Genomic DNA, 18,490 nt, shown 5'->3' with positions numbered 1-18,490 from the left:
ACGTTGATTTTGTATCCTGCAACTTTAATAAATCTGTTTATTCCACAGTTTTTGGTGGAATCTTTAGGGTTTCCTATATATAGGATTCCGTCTCCTTTAACATTTATGCACATCTGCATTTTTCTCCATAAAGAGAAAAGTAAGTTACAGAGACTCTAGGAAGAAGCAATGTTCTCTCAGGGGAACCCTCAGTCACCAGCAGCCTGCACCTGCACGCTCCTGGGGGCTAGAACTCCCACAAATCTCTGGGCTGAGCTCCGTTAGGGGCGGACCCAAGTTGCATGCTGGGAACCATCTGAAACCGCAGAACGCTGGGCTTCGGAAGCGTTTCCACTTTGGGACTGCATTTCCCAGTGGCCACCACGGGGAGTCAGCGACCACTTCCGGCCATCCCAGGGTCGTCGTCGTCGTCGTCGTCGTGGTGGGGCGAGGCCGTTAGGTCTAGGAAGGAGTCGGGGGCTGCTAGAGAGAGGCCTCTGCTGAGCAGGACCCCAGCCGGAGGGACCCGCCAGTGTGGGTGGGCAGACAGAGGCGCTCAGGACAGGCCGCTGACAGGCACCCGAAGGAGCCTCGCCTGAGCGTGCGCGCGCAGCGAGGAGGGGGATTGTGCGACCGCGAGAGGCGGACGTGGAGGTGGGGCGGGGGGAAGGCTGCGTGAGGGCGCTCCTGGTGCTGAGGTGCTATGGTAACGGAGACGGGGCGTGGGGACACTGAGTGTGCTTTGCTGTGGCTGTGTGTGTGTGTCACTGGGACCAGTGGGCCCTCCGCTTCCGCCGTCTTCTCCCCTCCCAGCCACGTGGCTGTAGCCTACCAATGGACCCAGTAGGGAGGTCGGATACTGTCCCTAGAATGAAAGTTTCCCTCTGAAAGCCCAGGCCTGGACTTAGGAGTTTCAGAGCTGCAAGTGCTTGTCTGCGTCCTGCACGGGGGCAGCTAGCTCCATGTTCAGAACCACCGCATTTTCAGAGCACTGTCCCCAGGAACCAGCTTCCAACTCGGGGACCGATTGCTCCTTTCACTCCCAACCCATTTTGTGCGAAGTAAGGGAGGTGTGACTCTGGAGGGTGCTTTCAAATTTAGTCTGCCGTCCAAGAAAAGCCTGGGGTCTCATGCTCGCCTTTTCCTTCCCCTTCTACCATTATCCATAAGGACCCCGGGAAGGATGAGAGTATAACTATTGCTGCACGTCAAAGTCAAGGGTGAGTTCCAGCTTTGTTTTGCATAAGAAAGGCGTTTTTGTTTTTAGAATATAGAGGTTCCAGTAAATTTTCAGGAAATGTAGGGAGACGTGCAAATTGATACCCCACCATTTGGTCCCCCGTTGCCTCTCACCTCTTCACTTAATATTCACTTGGTAAATAATTTGGTATACACCAAAAACAGTTTGGTAAATGTGTTCACATCTTCTTGTGCACTCCGTTTTTCTAAGATAACACGGAAATAAACCTCCAGCGATTAATGCTAAAACTTAATTTTAGACTCTGATTTGGTAAGAAGGAAATTAGTGTTCAGGTAGAGTCACACACTGGATATCTTTTGATCTGTTAGGGCCTGCTTTTCGAAGACGAGAAGAATGGAGATGATTAGTCGATTTCAGTCAGTCTGAGGCTTTCAGAAAAGGGAAAGTGCTAGCGAAAGAAGTCGGTATCGGTAAGAGCCAGGATTTTTCCAGGGAGTCCCATCAGTGAAATTTGTATCATTGGCCACATCTGTTTGAAGTTTGGCAGCTCTAGTTGTGTGTGGGTGTCCTTTTGCATGGACCATAAGAAGCGATACTGTGTGGTTGAGAGTAGGGGCTGTGGACCCAGAGTATCTGGGTTGGAATATTGGCTCTTTCTGGCTCTCAGGTTTGTAATGAATGTTAGATGGGTTAATATGTATAAAGCCCCTTAGAGCAGTGCCAGGTTTACAGTAAGTGCTTGGTAACGTTTTAGCTGTTGTGTGTATGTGTTTTTGCTCATTTCTCTCAATTTCTATACAACGTGGGCCTTAGGAATATGTGATCCATGATTGCTGCCTGCATGTTAAGACAAGGAGTGAGATGCTCAGGCGATAATAAAAATTCTTGGGGCACCAATGTGGCTCAGTTGGTTAAGCATCTGACTCCTGATTTCGGCTCAGGTTGTGGTCTCAAGAGTTGTGGGATCAAGCCCTGTGTGGGTCTCCATGCTGGGTTTGAACCTGCTTAAGGTTTTCTTGCTCTCCCTCTGCCCCTCCCTCCCCTTCTGTCTCCCTCTCTTAAGAAAAAAAGAATAAAAGTGCTTAACCTGAGTTGCTGTGACTCCATTTATGGTCTCAGGGGACAACAAATCCCTTCAAATAGTATACGAAAGTGTTATGGTGGATTTGGTGGGGTAAGTGTATAGTTTCATGAGATTATTCGAAGCATGCATGACCTAAAAGGCTTGTACTCATAGGTGTAGATCAGTAGTTCCTAACAGGGGGTGATTTTGCCCTCCGGGAGACATTAGTGATATTTAGAGGCAGCTTTGGTTCCCACACTGGGGGCCAGTGATAGTTGGATCAAATAAGTAGAGGACAGAGATGCTACTAACTTTCTATAGTGCACAGGAGAGCCCTCCCCACCTTCCTTCCCGCCCCACCCCCGAAACAAAGACTTTCCTGGTTTAATATGGCATTAATGCTGAGGATGAGAAACCCTGGAGTGCTATTTAAAATGATCTTGTACAAACTGAGTAGTTAAGCAAATCACACTAGACTCGTGATGGAGTATTATGCACTTAGGAAAATTACATTCCTAAATAATCATGAAAAGAGAAAACGTTTGCTCTCGTGTTAAACAGTATTCATGTTAGGGACAGTAATACTCAAGAAGATGTATACGAGTCCCATTTACTAAGCAAGGGCATTCTGTAAGGATTCTCTCCAAAATGATGTTTTTCATCAGTTTCTTAAGAAAACCAAGCCTGGTACTGTGTATATGCTTATGATTTTCTTACTCAGTCTGCAGGTGCCACTTACCTGCATTGTGTTTTTTCAGAATCTTGATCATGGAAATTTCTGATTGTCTTGGTGAGAAACAGGTAAAGGAGATTAGAACTGGTTGCTGTTAATTGTGATAGTCACATTGATTTGTCGACTCTCATTGACAAGCTCTGTTCTTTAATGACTGAAAGTACCCACTTCCTGATAGCTCTGTTTTTGTTTTTATGGTTTAATTTGGAAGTAGCTTTACTGTGGGTCTTTGTTTGTTTGTTTTGGGTTTTGTTTGTTTTAGAGAAACAGCATGAAGCAGGGGGAGGGAGGGGCAGAGTGAGAGAGGGAAAAATCTTTGGCTTCAGGCTCAGTGTGGAGCCCCATTCAGGGCTCTATCTCACAACTCTGAGATCATGACTTGAGCCATAATCAAGAGTTGGATACTTAATTGACTGAGCCACCCACGCACCCCTTTATTGTCTATTTTTGATGATGGAATAGTGCAAAACTTATTTTTAAGGAACTTAAGAAGAAAGTTAAAATTACAGTACCACCCTCTAGAGGTAGTCATTATCTATGCCTTGGTTTATATTTTTCCAATTTTTTTTTTGTGTGTGTGAATGCGAGCATTTTGTTTCTGTAGAATAGAATCAGAATCAGTTCAAAAAACAAACCAAGCCATTGTTTTCATTCATTTCTGGGCCTGTGAGAGAGGGCATAACACCATTGCCTCTCCTTGAGGCTTCTGGCTTGGAAGACTCCTTTTCTCCTTGTCTTTCTGAGAACCCTCTTTGCTAAGGTGATTCTTTAAAAATTTCATTCTCCAAATTAAGCTCTGAATATTTTTGGTTAGCATTCTAAAAAAGAATAGGCCTTACACTATATTTTGTTGTATGACTTACACAAGGGAAAGGAAAACCGTGGAGTTAAGTTTTTTTTAACAAACGTAATCTTTATCCTCAGTTAATATGTGTCATAATGCATTTCCATTGAATTCTCTTAGTATTCTTTTAGGTTTCTTATTTCTCTGGCACAGAAGTCTGAACAAGAGTAACTTTAGAGCAGAGGTTGACAGAGCCCAATCAGAAAAAGTCATCTCGTGTACTTTGAACGTTTACAGGAAAGACACCTCTTTTGGCCTACAGTGTCACCAGGCTTTGACCAAATTATAAGCCCATGGAATTTCTTTTTTTTTTTTTTAAAGATTTTATTTATTTATTTGACAGAGAGAGATCACAAGTAGGCAGAGAGGGAGGCAGAGAGAGAGGAGGAAGCAGGCTCCCCGCTGAGCAGAGAGCCCGACGCGGGACTCGATCCCAGGACCCTGAGATCATGACCCGAGCCAAAGGCAGCAGCTCAACCCACTGAGCCACCCAGGCGCCCAAGCCCATGGAATTTCTATAGAGTTAAAGAAACTGTTGGAAAATTTATACCTTACTTAGAAATTCTAAATCTGTTAAATGCAAAGTGATTAATAGTAGAAGACGATACAGTGGCTGTGTAGGGAATATCGTAGCCAAAATAATAGTTTTATTATTATTTAAACTTTAAAAAAATATTTTATTTATTTGACAGAGAGAGACACAGCAAGAGAGGGAACACAAGCGGGGAGATTGGGAAAGGGAGAAGCAGGCCTCCTGCCAAGCAGGGAGCCTGATGCGGGGCTTGATCCCAGGACCCTGGGATCATGACCTGAGCCAAAGGCAGACGTGTAATGGCTGAGCCACCCAGGTGCCCCCGAAGTAATAGTTTTAGAGATAATAAGCTTTTCTGTTAAGAGGACATGTGAGACTATCAAATGTATACAGGACATTGCTTGGGGCCTACAGACATTTTTTCCTACAAATTATTGTAAACTGCTCAGATAAATATAGATATTTCAGTGTTGATTCAAGAATTGGGAAATAGGGGCGCCTGGGTGGCTCAATGGGTTAAAGCCTCTGCCTTTGGCTCAGGTCATGATCCTAGGGTTCTGGGATCGAGCCCCGCATTGGGCTCTCTGCTCAGCAGGGACCCTGCTTCCCCCTCTCTCTCTGCCTACTTGTGATCTCTGTCTGTCAAATAAATAAATAAAATCTTAAAAAAAAAAAAAAAGAATTGGGAAATAAAGGAAACAAACCCGTTAAGTAAAAACAAGAATTTATTAGAATATCTTGAGTTTTTCCAAGTTCATAGGGAAGTTGTTTAAATCAAAGTTTGTTTCATCTGACTTAGAGAACAGCTTCCTCATAGGAAAAAATACATATAAGTGTACACGTACATATATGTATGTGTTAGTGAATATAACTATATATACATTCCAAGTTACCAACGCACCATAGTTACAATTGTGAAGCACTCTTAAGCAAAAAGTAGAGAATTGGGGCCACAAAGAGTGAAAAGAACTGTTAACATGAAATGTAATTTTCCAGAATTTTTTTCTGTCAATGTCTGTTAGTCTTTACATACATACACATGTTTTATAGATGTCATCATATTCTGCATCCTGTTTTGTAACGTGAGTTTTCTGCTGACCATGTATCTTGAGCATGTAATGACTACTTAGTATTCTGTTGATGCCAGTTTGTATGGGGGATGGGAGGGAAAGGCAGAGGGATGGAGGGAAAGGGAGATTGTGTGAAGCCCTGCCCTGTGTAACCGGCTGGCTTTGGGGGACTTAGAAAGCCAAACTCTACCTGAGTAATTCCATCTACATCCTTCCCAGTTTTCATGCCTTGCCCCACTTCTCCCAATTCTGAGTTCACAGAGAGGTTCTGATGTGGATGATGCGACCCATTCTCAGCCCTGAAAGGTGGGATGGCGAGCGGGAGGAGGATCTGCACAGAGCAGGATAGGGGGGCCCAGTCCTAGGCCTAGTCATGCGTCCCAAGATTGGAGGATCCCTCATGCTAAGATATTTTGGAGGACAGCATGTTCCCCGGGGCTTGGGAGAGCTTGATTTCGTCCAGACTCCTCATGTTTGATGCCAGTTTGTATGGGGGATGGCAGGGAAAGGCAGAGGGATGGAGGGAAAGGGAGATTGTGTGAAGCAGAGAGAGATAAAAGAGGAATTTTAGGGAGTAGTTGAGACATAAAAATGGAAGAAAAAATTGTTGTATTAATATGAGTCACTTAGCACCAAGGCACAGCTTGGCTTGAGCCCTTCTTTGTTTTTTCTCTCTCTCTAGGAGGGGAAGCATGAGGAAGATGTACCAATTTTGTCATTCTAAAAACATGGCCTATGTAAGTCGATATTTCTTCTCCCGAAATATAATGACTTTTTTTTTTTTAGCCATTCCCCGCCAAGTGGGTATCAGTAGATCATCCCACAGCACCCAGCAAGTGTGCTGTGCAGCCACAAGATGCCTCAGGAACCAGCAGGCACGCTGGGAAGCGGCATATTGTCCCTGTCCTGCGTGGTGGTTCTTTGCCTCCTCTCTCTTCACCTTGTGGTAATTTCCTTCAGTTTCACAGTAATGCATGTGTGTGTGGTTTCAGGGATCTCTGTCATTCAGGGACGTGGCCATCAGCTTCTCCCAAGAGGAGTGGGAGTGTCTGGACCCTGCTCAGAAGGCCTTGTACAGGGACGTGATGTTGGAGACCTACAGCAACCTGGTCTCCCTGGGTAAGACTGTCCCCCAGTAGTAGTTCATTCTAAAGATTAATAATACAATAAAGGGATGCCTTGGTTAAGCGTCTGCCTTCAGCTCCGGTCACGATCCCGGGATCCTGGGATCCAGCCCCGCGCTGAGCTCCTGGCTCATTGGGGAGCCTGCGTCTCTCTCCCCTGACCCTGCCCAGTGCTCTTGCTTGCTCTCTTTGTCTCTCTCTTTCTCAAATAAATAAATAAATAAAAATCTTTAACTAATATTACAATAAAATCAGTATTGAACAGTTGTAATTAATAATTTAAATTTTAATAATTAATTTTGTAATTTAAAACAATAATTTAATAAAGTCTTAATGTCTCTTCTCTGGAACATCAGCTTGCTTCACCGTGAGTTTCAGGGCCATCTTTTAAGAAATAGCTGAGTTCCTTCTTGTTCCCAGAGGAAATCGTTTGGAATTTGTCAGGTTGAAAACGGGCCTGTTTTTACAAATTTAGGGGCGCCTGGATGGCTCAATTTGTTAAGCGTCTGACTCTTAGTTTCAGCTCTGGTCATGATCTCAGGGTCATGAGATTGAGCTCTGTGTCGGGCTCCACGCTGGGTGAGGAGTCTGTTTGAGATTTTCTTTCTCCTTCTCTCCTGCCCCCTCTAAAAAATATTACTACAGATGTAACCAGATCTCAACCAAAGGTTTTCGGTTTGTTTTGTTTTGTGGGGTTTTTGTTTGTTTGTTTGTTTGTTTTTGAATATTTAAAAAAATTTTTTCAGGATGCCTCGGTGGCTCAGTCAGTTAAGCATCTACCTTCAGCTCAGGTCACTTATCCCAGTGTCCTGGGATCGAGCGCCGCATCGGGCTCCACACTGAGCATGAAGCCTAAAATTTTTTTTCTGTCTCTCTGCTCTTCCTTCTCCCTGCTTATACTGTCTCTCTAAAACAAACAAAGAGGGCATCTAGGTGGCTCAGTGGGTTGGGTCGCTGCCTTTGACTCAGGTCATGATCTCAGGGTCTTGAGTTCAAGTCCCACATCAGGCTCAGCAGAAAGCCTGCTTCCCACTCTCTCTGTCTGCCTCTCTGCCTACTTGTGATCTCTGTCAAATAAATAAAATCTTTTAAAAAATAAGTAAATAAAAATAAAACAGAACCCCACAATAAAGCAGCTTCCAAATTAAACCGCAAAAACAAAAACAGAGCTATCAGGAAGTGGGTACTTTCAGTCATTAAAGAACTGAGCTTGTCATGAGAGTCGACAAATCAATGTGACTATCACAAGTAACAGCAACCAGTTCTAACCTCCTTTACCTGTATCTCACCAAGATAATTAGAAATTTCCACGATCAAGATTCTTTTCTGAAAGAACACAGTGCAGATAAGTGGCACCTGCAGACTGAGTAAGAAAATCCATATGCATATACACAGTACCAGGTTTGGGTTTCTTCATTAAGAAACTGATGAGCCTGTTTCTCCTTCTGCTTGCTGCTCCCCATTCTTGTGCTCTCTCTCTGACCAGTAAATAAAATTTTATAAATAAATTTGGGATGCCTGGGTGGCTCAGTTGGTTGAGCAGCTGCCTTCGGCTCAGGTCATGATCCCGGGGTCCTGGGATCGAGTCCCACATCAGGCTCCTTGCTCGGCAGGGAGCCTGCTTCTCCCTCTGCCTCAGCCTCCCTCTCTGTCTGCCTGTGCTCACTCTCTCTGACAAATAAATAAATAAAATCTTTTAAAAAATAAATAAATTTCTATACCATATGTCATGTCATTTCTCTTTTTGTTTGTTTGTTTTTAAGCAGAAAGTTCCATTTCTAAGCCAGATATGATTACCTTACTGGAGCAGGAGAAAGAGCCCTGGGTGGTTTTGAGGAGAGAAACAAGTGGATGGTACCCAGGTGAGTAGAGGAAAAGCCGGCAAAGAGGAGCAGGAGGGTCAGAGAGGGGGTCATACCCCTGAGATGTGGTTTGGAAAAATGCCTTCAAAGACCCAAGGCCTGTTGGATAAAAATGCCCGAGATCTGAGAAGGAAATAAAGATCACACAGCATGGGCTCTCACAGGATCTCCATCTTTTGCTAATTATCTCTAAGTTTTGTTCTTTTATTTCCTCTCCTTTTAGTGGAGTGACCTTTTTTTTTATTTTTAAGATTTTATTTATTTATTAGAGATCGCACGCACATGAGCAGAGGGAGAGGGAGAACCCCAACCAGACTTCCACACTGAGTGCGGGGCCTGCCGAAGGGCTTGATCCCACAACCCTGAGACCATGACCTGAGCCAAAATCAAGAGTCAGACACTTAACTGACTGAGTCATCCAGTCACCCCCCCGACACCCTAGTATAACCTTTTAACATATTTTGCATCCATCTGCTTTCTAGCTCTGCTTTTGCATTTAAATTTCTAAGATTTATTTACTTATTTATTTGACAGAGAGATCACAAGTAGGCAGAGAGAGGAGGAAGCAGACTCCCTGCTGAGCAGAGAGCCTGATGTGGGGCTCGATCACAGGACCCTGGGATCATGACCTGAGCTGAAGGCAGAGGCTTTAACCCGCTGAGCCACCCAGGCGCCCCTGCATTTAAATTTCTATATGTGTTGCTAGGGTCTAAAAAATGTTTTCATATATTCAGCAAATATTTATTGAGGGTCCACTCCAAGCAAAGCACTGTGCTTGGCACTGTCTGTACAGTGAAATGAGCATGACTGACAGAGTCATGCTCTCATGGACTTCACCTGCCCTTGGTAAGACGCGGATCAGTCAAGTAAGCAGATGAGTAAGTCTGTACTGTCGGGAATGATGCTGTGCAGACAGGTGTACAGGAGCAGTGCGGGGAGAATGACAGGGTTGGGTGGTTAGGGAGCATGTCTTGAAGTGGATGTGCTTGCACAGAGTTGTGAAGGAAGGGTTCAGGCCACAAATCTGGGCAGGAGCATTCTAGTCTGAGCAGGACACACAGAGGCCCTGAGCAGGATATGGTCTCTTTATGCCTGGGAGCAGTAAGAAGTTTCGAGCAAAAGAGACGAAGGGATGGTGGGAAGGGAGGTCTGGGAGTTAGGCCAGGACCAGATCCTACAAGATTCTGATTATCATTGTGAAGAACACAGAATGTTTTCTAAGAGTTTCTTAGAGCCATGTTCTGATCTATGTTGAGAGTGATCCTCACTTCTTAGTTTTTAAATAAACTAAGTATGACAAGGACACAGAAAACTGCAACATAGAGAATTGCATGATTAAAAGTACCCAGGCGGGTGGCTCAGTGGGTTAAAGCCTCTGCTTTCGGCTCAGGTCATGGTCCCAGGGTCCTGGGATTGAGCCCTGCATTGGGCTCTCTGCTCAGCGGGGAGCCTGCTTCCCTCTTTCTCTGCCTACTTGTGATCTCTGTCTGTCAAATAATAAAAATTTAAAATATATATATAAAAAAAAAAGTTAAAAAATAAAAGTACCTATACTTGTAACCACCAGGCCATGAGTCACAATTTTGCCAGCTGTTCTGGAAGCCTGTTGTGGGTTTCTTTGCACTCACAAACTTTCCCCTCCCTGCAGGAAAGGTTTTCTCTAGGGTTTTATTGTCTGAGTGAACATCTCCAGTCCGATTTCATTTTACCTATCGTTTTAAAAGTCTTTTAAGTCTCTTTTAGATGAAAGGTTCCTCTTTGGTTTTTTGTGAACTGTTTTTTTCTCGATTAAATTAGAGCATTTGTCCTGTAGTTTCAGACCATCTGGATTTTGCTGACAGCATCCTGTTGTTATGGAGGAACATGTTCCTCTGTCTTCTCTGATGGGTCCAGAACCTTAATCAAACTTTTGGGAAACTTTTTTCCCCCTAGGTGATGGTGACACTCTTCAGTCCATTGACATGTGATGTCTGGATTTCTCGTTCTAGTGATATCAGCAGCCACTGACAGGCAGTAACTATGTCCCTTAATTCGTCAGAGGTTGTAAATTGGTGGATATTTGAATTCTGTCATTTATTCTTTTTTTTTTTTTTAAAGATTTTTATTTATTTGACACACAGAGAGAGAAATCACAGGTAGGCAGAGAGGCAGGCAGAGAGAGAGGAAGAAGCAGGCTCCCCGCTGAGCAGAGAGCCCGACACGGGACGCGATCCCAGGACCCCGAGATCATGACCCGAGCCGAAGGCAGAGGATCAACCCACTGAGCCACCCAGGCACCCTGTCATTTATTCTTTATTAGCTGGAATGCATGTGTAAAAAGAAACTTCACCTTATTTACTACTCAGTTACTCAGTTGTACGGCTCATATGAAAATTGAAGATACATATTCTTTAACTTTGTTTACTGATTTTCTAAATAACGAGTTGGTTTCTTATATCCTTTCAAAGGTGACCTTTTTGGGGGGCACCTGGGCGACTCAGACAGTTAAGCGGCTGACTCTTCATTTTGGCTCAGGTCGTGATCTCAGGGTTCTGGGATCAAGTCCCGTGTTGGGCTCCCTGCTGAGTGGGGAGCCTGGTTCTCCTTCTGCCCCCCAAGCTTGTTTTCTCTCTCTCTCTCTCAAATAAATGAATAAAATCTTAAAAAAACAAGAAAGAAAACTAGATTCACTAGTTGTGAACATTTGGCCACCTTTGCTGTATGTATTTATGTATCTAAATGTTTGAAACCTTTTTTGCTGAACCACTTGTAGGTCTAAGTCACTGATGTTTTGACACAGGGTACCTAAACATTTCACTTTGCATCTTCTAAGAATAGGAAAGTTCCTAATAACCTTTCATTATTCCAAATTAGCTTCATTATCTTAATTAACCTAAATAACATACCATTGTCACACCTAAGAAAATCACCCTATTTCAGGAGTATCATCTGCAGCTCATAGTTCACAGCTCACAGCTAAATTTCTCCCATTTCTCTTTAAAACTTTCATTTATTTGGTTTTGTGGGAGTATGTTTTAATTTAAGATCCAGTCAAAGTTCATGAATTGATTTATGGATCGGTTTACTTTTACTTTTTTTTTTTTTTTTTTTACTGTTAGGCTTTTTTAGTCCCTTTTTATCTGAAGAGCTTCTGTGCCTTAAAATTTATTTAAATTTAAATTTTTTTAAAAAATTGGCTTTTAGGGCACCTGGGTGGCTCAGTGGGTTAAGCTGCTGTGTTCAGCTCAGGTCATGATCTCAGGGTCCTGGGATCGAGTCCTGCATCGGGCTCTCGGCTCAAGGGAGCCTGCTTCCCTCTCTCCCTCTCTGCCTGCCTCTCTGTCTACTTGTGATTTCTCCCTGTCAAATAAATAAATAAAATCTTATAAATAAATAAATAAAATTGGCTTTTATCTCTCTCTCTTTTTCTAAGTCCAGGCTTGTTTTGAATTTTTTTCGAAACTTAAACTATGACATTCTGAATTTTTTTTTTTGAGATTTTATTTATCTATTTGACAGACAGAGATCACAAGTAGGCAGAGAAGCAGGCAGAAAGAGAGGAGGAAGCAGGCTGCCTGCTGAGCAGAGAGCCCAGTGCAGGGCTCGATCCCAGGACCCCGGGATCATGACCTGAGCCGAAGGCAGAGGCTTTAACCCACTGAGCCACCCAGGCACCCCTGATTGGTTCTTTTTAATATTTACTATTTGTTTTCAAAGGTCTCACTAAGATCGTCCACTCTTTACTCAAGTCTAGTGAGTATCTTCATGATCATTACTTTGAATTCTTTATCAGGTACATTGCTTATCTGTTTCATTTAGCTCTTTTGCTGTGGTTCTTTCCTGTTCTTCCATTTGGGACACTTTCCTCTGTCTTCTCATTTTATATAACTCTGTTTCTGTGTATTAGGAAAATCAGTTATAGTTCTTGATCTTGAAAATGGGCACTTGGGTGGCTTAGTGGGTTAAGTGTCTACCTTTGGCTCAGGTCATGAACCCAGGGTCCTGGTATCAAGTCTTGCATCAGGCTTCCTGCTCAGCAGGGAGTCTGCTTCTCCCTCTGCTGCTCCCCCTGCTTGTGCTTGCTCTCTCTGTCAAATAAATTGATTGACTCTTAGGAAGGAAGGAAAGAAAGAAAGAGAGGTAGGCAGAGAAAGAAAGAAGGTCCTGTGGTGCCCTGGGGTGCAGTGTCTGTCATTCACCAGAACAGGCACTTCAGGGTGTCTCTTGTGTGGGTTGCCTGTGCTCTGCTATTGTGGCAGAGCCTCTTTTGCCTTCAGCCCATTGGTGGCAATGGCTCACTTTGCCTGTTCTGGGTAAGGTTTGGTCTCTGTGCTGTTAAGGGGTCTGTTGGGCGTCACTAGGGGCTTGCAGATCGGTGGTGTCAGCAGTCAGACTGGATGCCTGCTCTCAGCCTGTCTACTGGGACTGTAGTTGCACCACCTTGCAAGGCACTCTCTCTGACTTTCCCCCTGAGAGGGGGCCAAGTTCCCTTGCTCACTGGTAGGCAGGACTGGCAGTCACACTGCCTACTTGTAGAACATCTGCCAGGGCTGAAGGTGCACTGATCAGCAGGGGACTCTCTGTACCGCTAGCTATAAGGTTTGGTTGCTGGAACTGTGGGTACACTGGTGCGTGTGCTTATCCTTCCCCTGACCACAAAGGAGGAGTCTCTTTGGAGTGGCACTTGTCCCAACTGGGGCTGCTTGGAAGGTGTGTTGGGGCTGGAGCCTCTCTGGATTGCAGTGGGTTGGATGGGGCAGATCATCAGGAGAATGTGAAGGTGGGGCATGCAGTGCTAGAAGGGTAGGTGCTGTGTGTTTGTACTGGTTTCCTAAAGCTTCCAGCTATCTAGGCAGTGATTGGGGGTGGGCAGGGAATGGTTCCTGCTGGCTCTTTTCTTCTTGGGGAAGTTTCCCAAAGATCCGTGTCCCTCCATCACACATTCTGAGATTAGTAAATAAATGTTCTTCATGTATACCCCAGGTGCTTTTTCAAACTGCTTTTTCTATGTTGTTATCTGAGCAGGTTGTTTGTTATGCTGGCTCTAAAAGGATAGGGACTCGAGTTTCCTGTCACCCTCTGGCTCTCCTAGAACCAAACCTGCTGATTTTTAAAGTACCCAGAGTTAAGGCCCACTGATTGTAAAAACTTGTGAAATTAAGCCCCGCTGGTTTTCAAAACCAAATGTAACAGGACTCATCTTTCCAGTGTGGGTCCCCCATTCCTGGGGTGCCTGGTGTGAAATCTGATCCTCTTCTTTGTGTTTGTGGTATCCCTCCTGTTTGTGGTTATTCTCACTGGGGGTTTGGTTCCCAACTTCATCGCCACCCCTTCTACCCTTTATGATGTGGCCTGGTCTATGCTATTACCTGTGGAAAGTCTGTTCTGCCATTCTCAGGTCATTTTCATAGTTGCACTGATGTGGCTGTTATCTTGGTGTGTCTGTGGCAGGAAGTGAGCCCAGGATCCTTCTAATCCACCATCTTTCAGAACTCTCCCTATATCCTCTATATTTTTGTTGAGATTTTCTATTTTTCCATTTGTTTCAAGAGTATTTGTGTTTGCTTATTGGAACATTTGCGTAATTATGGTTTTAATGTCTTTGTCAGGTTATTCAAACACCTGTTATTTCAGTGTTGGCATCTGTTGATTTTTTTCGGCAGGTGGTCAACCTAGTTAAAGTTCCAGCTTCAAGTTTCTATCTGTTTGCTGTGGTTTGTTTTCCCACAGTGACATATATATGACCAGTAGGGCTCAGATGTGCATTTGTTCCCATTTGAAACAAATAATATGAGAGTGGTTCAATTTATCAACTTCAGTAGTTTTGAATGAATTATTATTATGATAAGCCTTTCCCAGTGCCTCATTTTTGCATTATATACCTTTATTCTCAGCCTTACTTCTTTTATCAGTACTTTTCCAATTACTTAACACCTACTGTGTGCTATGAGCTTATTATTCAGTGGTGAATTCTATGAGGATTGTTTCTCCTCCTAGGCAGATTTAGGAATAAGAAAATATACAGAATGAGAAATGAGCTATTGAATGAATGAATGTATAATTAAAACAGAATTGTGAGGGCAAGGAATGAGACTCTTGAATAGAGAATAAAGGAGAGGGATATAATTAGATGGGCCCAGTAGGAAGGCATTTCTTTTGAGTCTTAAAAATGAGACTGTTGTCTCCTTCAAGCAACTCGTGCCACAGGATTCTTGTGTGATGGATGAAAACAGTCTGACCAAAGCATGAAGATACTGAAGAAATCACTATAATGTTCGGAGCACTAAAAGAAGGCAGTGGGGTAGGGATAGGGTCCAAAGGATGACAGTGGCTTCATAGGCCTTGATATTCGTGGTAAGGGTTTTGGATTTTATTATAAGAGTAAAGACTAACCATTCAAAACAGTTTTTAAGTGTGGATCCTTGAACTTTGATCTGCATCAGAATTATCTGATAGAGATGTTAAAAATACGGCATCTTAGGACTTATTCCTAAAAATTCTGATTCTTTGCATCTGAGTTGCTTGAATATCAGTACTTTTAACAAGCCTACCAAAGGATTTTGATTAACACCTAAATTTCACAGTTCATCCCTTCCCATATTATGAGCATCACCATCTAACATAAACTTTCTGCATTTTCGGAGCTCTTCTTAATCCTTTTTCAAATACTCTGGAAGTGTATTTTATATACTTCACTATATATTTAAGAAAATTTTTTTCTAAGACAATTATCATGATCTGTCTGATAGGAGAGATTTGAGAGAGAAGGCAGAGGTTTGGGGGCTAGGGAAGGAGAAAATGAAGCAAGATGGGATCAGGAGGGAGACAAACCATAAGAGACTCTTAATCTCACAAAACAAACTGAGGGTTGCTGGGGGGAGGTGGGTACGGAGAGGGTAGTTGGGTTATGGACATTGGGGAGGGTATGTGCTATGGTGAGTGCTGTGAAATGTGTAAGCCTGACGATTCACAGACCTGTACCCCTGAGGCAAATAATACATTTATATGTTAATAAAAATAATAATAATTAATAATCCAAAAATTTTTTTCTATATGTATATATATTTTTAGAGTTATATACTCTTCAGTGGATTTTGTACATGTGTGTACAGGAAGATAAAATGTGTTTGCTTTCTCCTTTTCTTTCAGATTTAGAGTCAAATTATGGAACTGAGAAGTTACCTTCAGAAAATTATACTTATGAAATAAATTTGCCTAAACTGGGTATAAAACAAATAAGTAAAACTCTTGGCCTCAAGGCCTCCAATTTTAGAAATGACTCAGATAGCAATAATAGATTTAGGGAACAACAGGGACATCAAGAGGGGTATATCGGTCAAAAGATAATAAGCTATGAAAAAATGCATACTTCTTCTCATCGTACTTCTATTCACACTACAGATAAGCCATATGAATGTAAGGAGTGTGGAAAGTACTTTAGTCGTGGTTCAAATCTTATTCAGCATCAGAGTATCCATACTGGAGAGAAACCCTATGAATGTAAGGAATGTGGGAAGGCCTTTAGACTTCTTGTCCAACTTACTCGACATCAGAAATTTCATACTGGTGAGAAACCCTTTAAATGTAAGGAATGTGGGAAAGCTTTTAGTCTTCCCACCCAGCTGACTCGCCATAAGAATATTCATACAGGTGAGAGGCCCTTTGAGTGTAAGGAATGTGGGAAGTCCTTTAATCGTAGCTCAAACCTTGTTCAACATCAGAGTATTCATACAGGTGCAAAACCATATGGATGTAAAGAATGTGGAAAAGGCTTTAATCGTGGTTCAAATCTTGTTCAGCATCAGAAAATTCATTCTAGTGAGAAACCCTTTTTATGTAAGGAATGTGGGAAAGCCTTTAAATATCATTACCAACTTATGGAACATTGTCGGATTCATACTGGTGAGAAACCCTTCGAATGTAAAGAATGTGGGAAGGCCTTCAGTCTTCTGATAGAGCTTGCACGACATCAGAACACTCATACTGGCGAGAAACCATTTAAATGTAAGGAATGTGGCAAGGCCTTCAGTCGTGGCTCAAATCTCATTCAACATCAGAGTATTCATACTGGTGAGAAACCATATGGGTGTAAGGAATGTGGAAAGGCTTTTCGACTTCACCTACAGCTTTCTCGACATCAGAAAACTCATACTGGTGAAAAACCCTTTGAATGTAAGGAATGTGGGACAGCCTTCCAGTATCAGTACCAGCTTAGTGAGCATCAGCGAATTCATACAGGTGTGAAACCATATGAATGTAAGGAATGTGGGAAATTGTTTCGTCGTGGTTCAAACCTTATTCAACATCAGAGCGTTCACACTGGAAAGAAACCTTTTGAATGTAAAGAATGTGGGAAGGCCTTTAGACTCCATATACAACTTATTCGACATCAGAAATTTCATACTGGTGAGAAGCCCTTTGAATGTAAGAAATGTGGAAAAGCCTTTAGTCTTCTCACTCAGCTTAATCGCCATGAGAATATTCATACAGGTGAGAAGCCATTTGAGTGTAAGGAATGTGGGAAGTCCTTTAATCGTGTGTCAAACCTTGTTCAACATCAGAGTATTCATGCTGGTGTGAAACCATATGAATGTAAAGAGTGTGGAAAAGGCTTTAATCGTGGTTCAAATCTTATTCAGCATCAGAAAATTCATTCTAGTGAGAAACCCTTTGAATGTAAGGAATGTGGGAAGGCCTTTAGGTATCATTACCGACTTACTGAACATCATAAAATGCATACTGGTGAGAAACCCTTTGAATGCAAGGAATGTGGGAAGGCCTTTAGTCTTCTGACACAGCTTACTCGACATCAGAACATTCATACTGGTGAGAAACCATTTAAATGTAAGGAATGTGGCAAGGCCTTTAATCGTGGCTCAAATCTTGTTCAACATCAGAGTATTCATACTGGGGAGAAACCCTATGGATGTAAAGAATGTGGAAAGGCTTTTAGACTTCATCTACAACTTTCTCGACATCAGAAAACACATACTGGTGAGAAACTCTTTGAATGTAAGGAATGTGGGACAAGCTTCAGACGTCAATACCAACTTATTGAGCATCAGCAAATTCATACAGGTGTGAAACCCAATGAATGTAAGGAATGTGGAAAGAGCTTTAGTCGTGGTACAGACCTTAGAGTACATCAGAGAATTCACACTGGTGAGAAACCCTTTGAATGTAAGGAATGTGGGAAGGCCTTTCGACTTCATTACCAATTTCTTGGACACTACAGAATTCATACTGGTGAGAACCCCTATGAATGTAAGGAATGTGGGAAATGTTTTACTTGTGGTAGTGAACTTAGAGTACATCAGAGGATCCATGCTGGTCAGAAACCATATGAATGTAAGGAGTGTGGGAAGGCATTTAGTCGTAGCTCAAACCTTATTCAACATGTTAAAATTCATACTGGCGAGAAGCCCTATGAATGTAAGGAATGTGAAAAGGCCTTTAGCAATAATTACGAACTTACCGTACATCAGAGAATTCATACTGGTGAGAAACCTTATGAATGTAAGGAATGTGGGAAAACTTTCAGACTTAGTTCAGTCTTTACTGCTCATCAGAGAATTCATACAGGTATGAAACCCTATGAATGTAAAGAGTGTGGAAAGACCTTTAGTTGTAGCTCGAACTTTACTCAACATGAGAGGATTCATACTGGTGAGAAACCTTATGAATGTAAGGAATGTGGAAAGGCCTTTAGACTTAGGTCAGTTTTTATTGCCCATCAAAGAATTCATACAGGTCTGAAGCCCTATGAATGCAAAGAATGTGGAAAAGCCTTTACTGTGAATGGTCAGCTTACTCGACATCAGAAAATTCATAATAGTCAGATGTCCCATGAATATAAGGAATGTGGGAAAACCTTCACTGGATACGAACAACTTACTCAACATCAGAGAGTTCGTAGTGGCAAGAAGTCCTATGAATATAAAATGTGGGACAACCTTTCATCATGGACTGAGATTCACTCAACAGCACAGTATTCCTACTGGTGAAAAACTTTGAGTAGGAGTAATGTGGAAAGATTTACAGTCAAAGCAAACACCTTAGTGTTGAGAGGACATTCTGATGAGAAAGTCCTTGAATGTAAAGAA

At 42.7% G+C, this 18,490-nt stretch overlaps 1 protein-coding gene across 1 annotated transcript; it reads left to right on the top strand.

Annotated features, from left to right (window-relative positions):
• Positions 1 to 659: 659 nt before the first annotated feature.
• Positions 660 to 17,258, top strand: LOC122912032 (zinc finger protein 780B-like). The gene is given in 7 exon segments (XM_044257299.1): positions 660 to 685; positions 1,150 to 1,199; positions 6,105 to 6,159; positions 6,415 to 6,541; positions 8,310 to 8,408; positions 15,537 to 17,047; positions 17,049 to 17,258. Coding segments are annotated over 7 exon segments (1,977 nt in total). The 5' UTR covers positions 660 to 682; the 3' UTR covers positions 17,181 to 17,258.
• The last annotated feature ends 1,232 nt before the right edge of the window (positions 17,259 to 18,490 follow it).

The sequence above is a fragment of the Neovison vison genome, chromosome 7, assembly GCF_020171115.1.
Source record: "Neovison vison isolate M4711 chromosome 7, ASM_NN_V1, whole genome shotgun sequence".
NCBI classification, from domain to species: Eukaryota; Metazoa; Chordata; class Mammalia; order Carnivora; family Mustelidae; genus Neogale; species Neogale vison.
The sequence above is the reverse complement of the archived record's forward strand: the minus strand, read 5'-3'. Positions and strand labels throughout refer to the sequence as shown.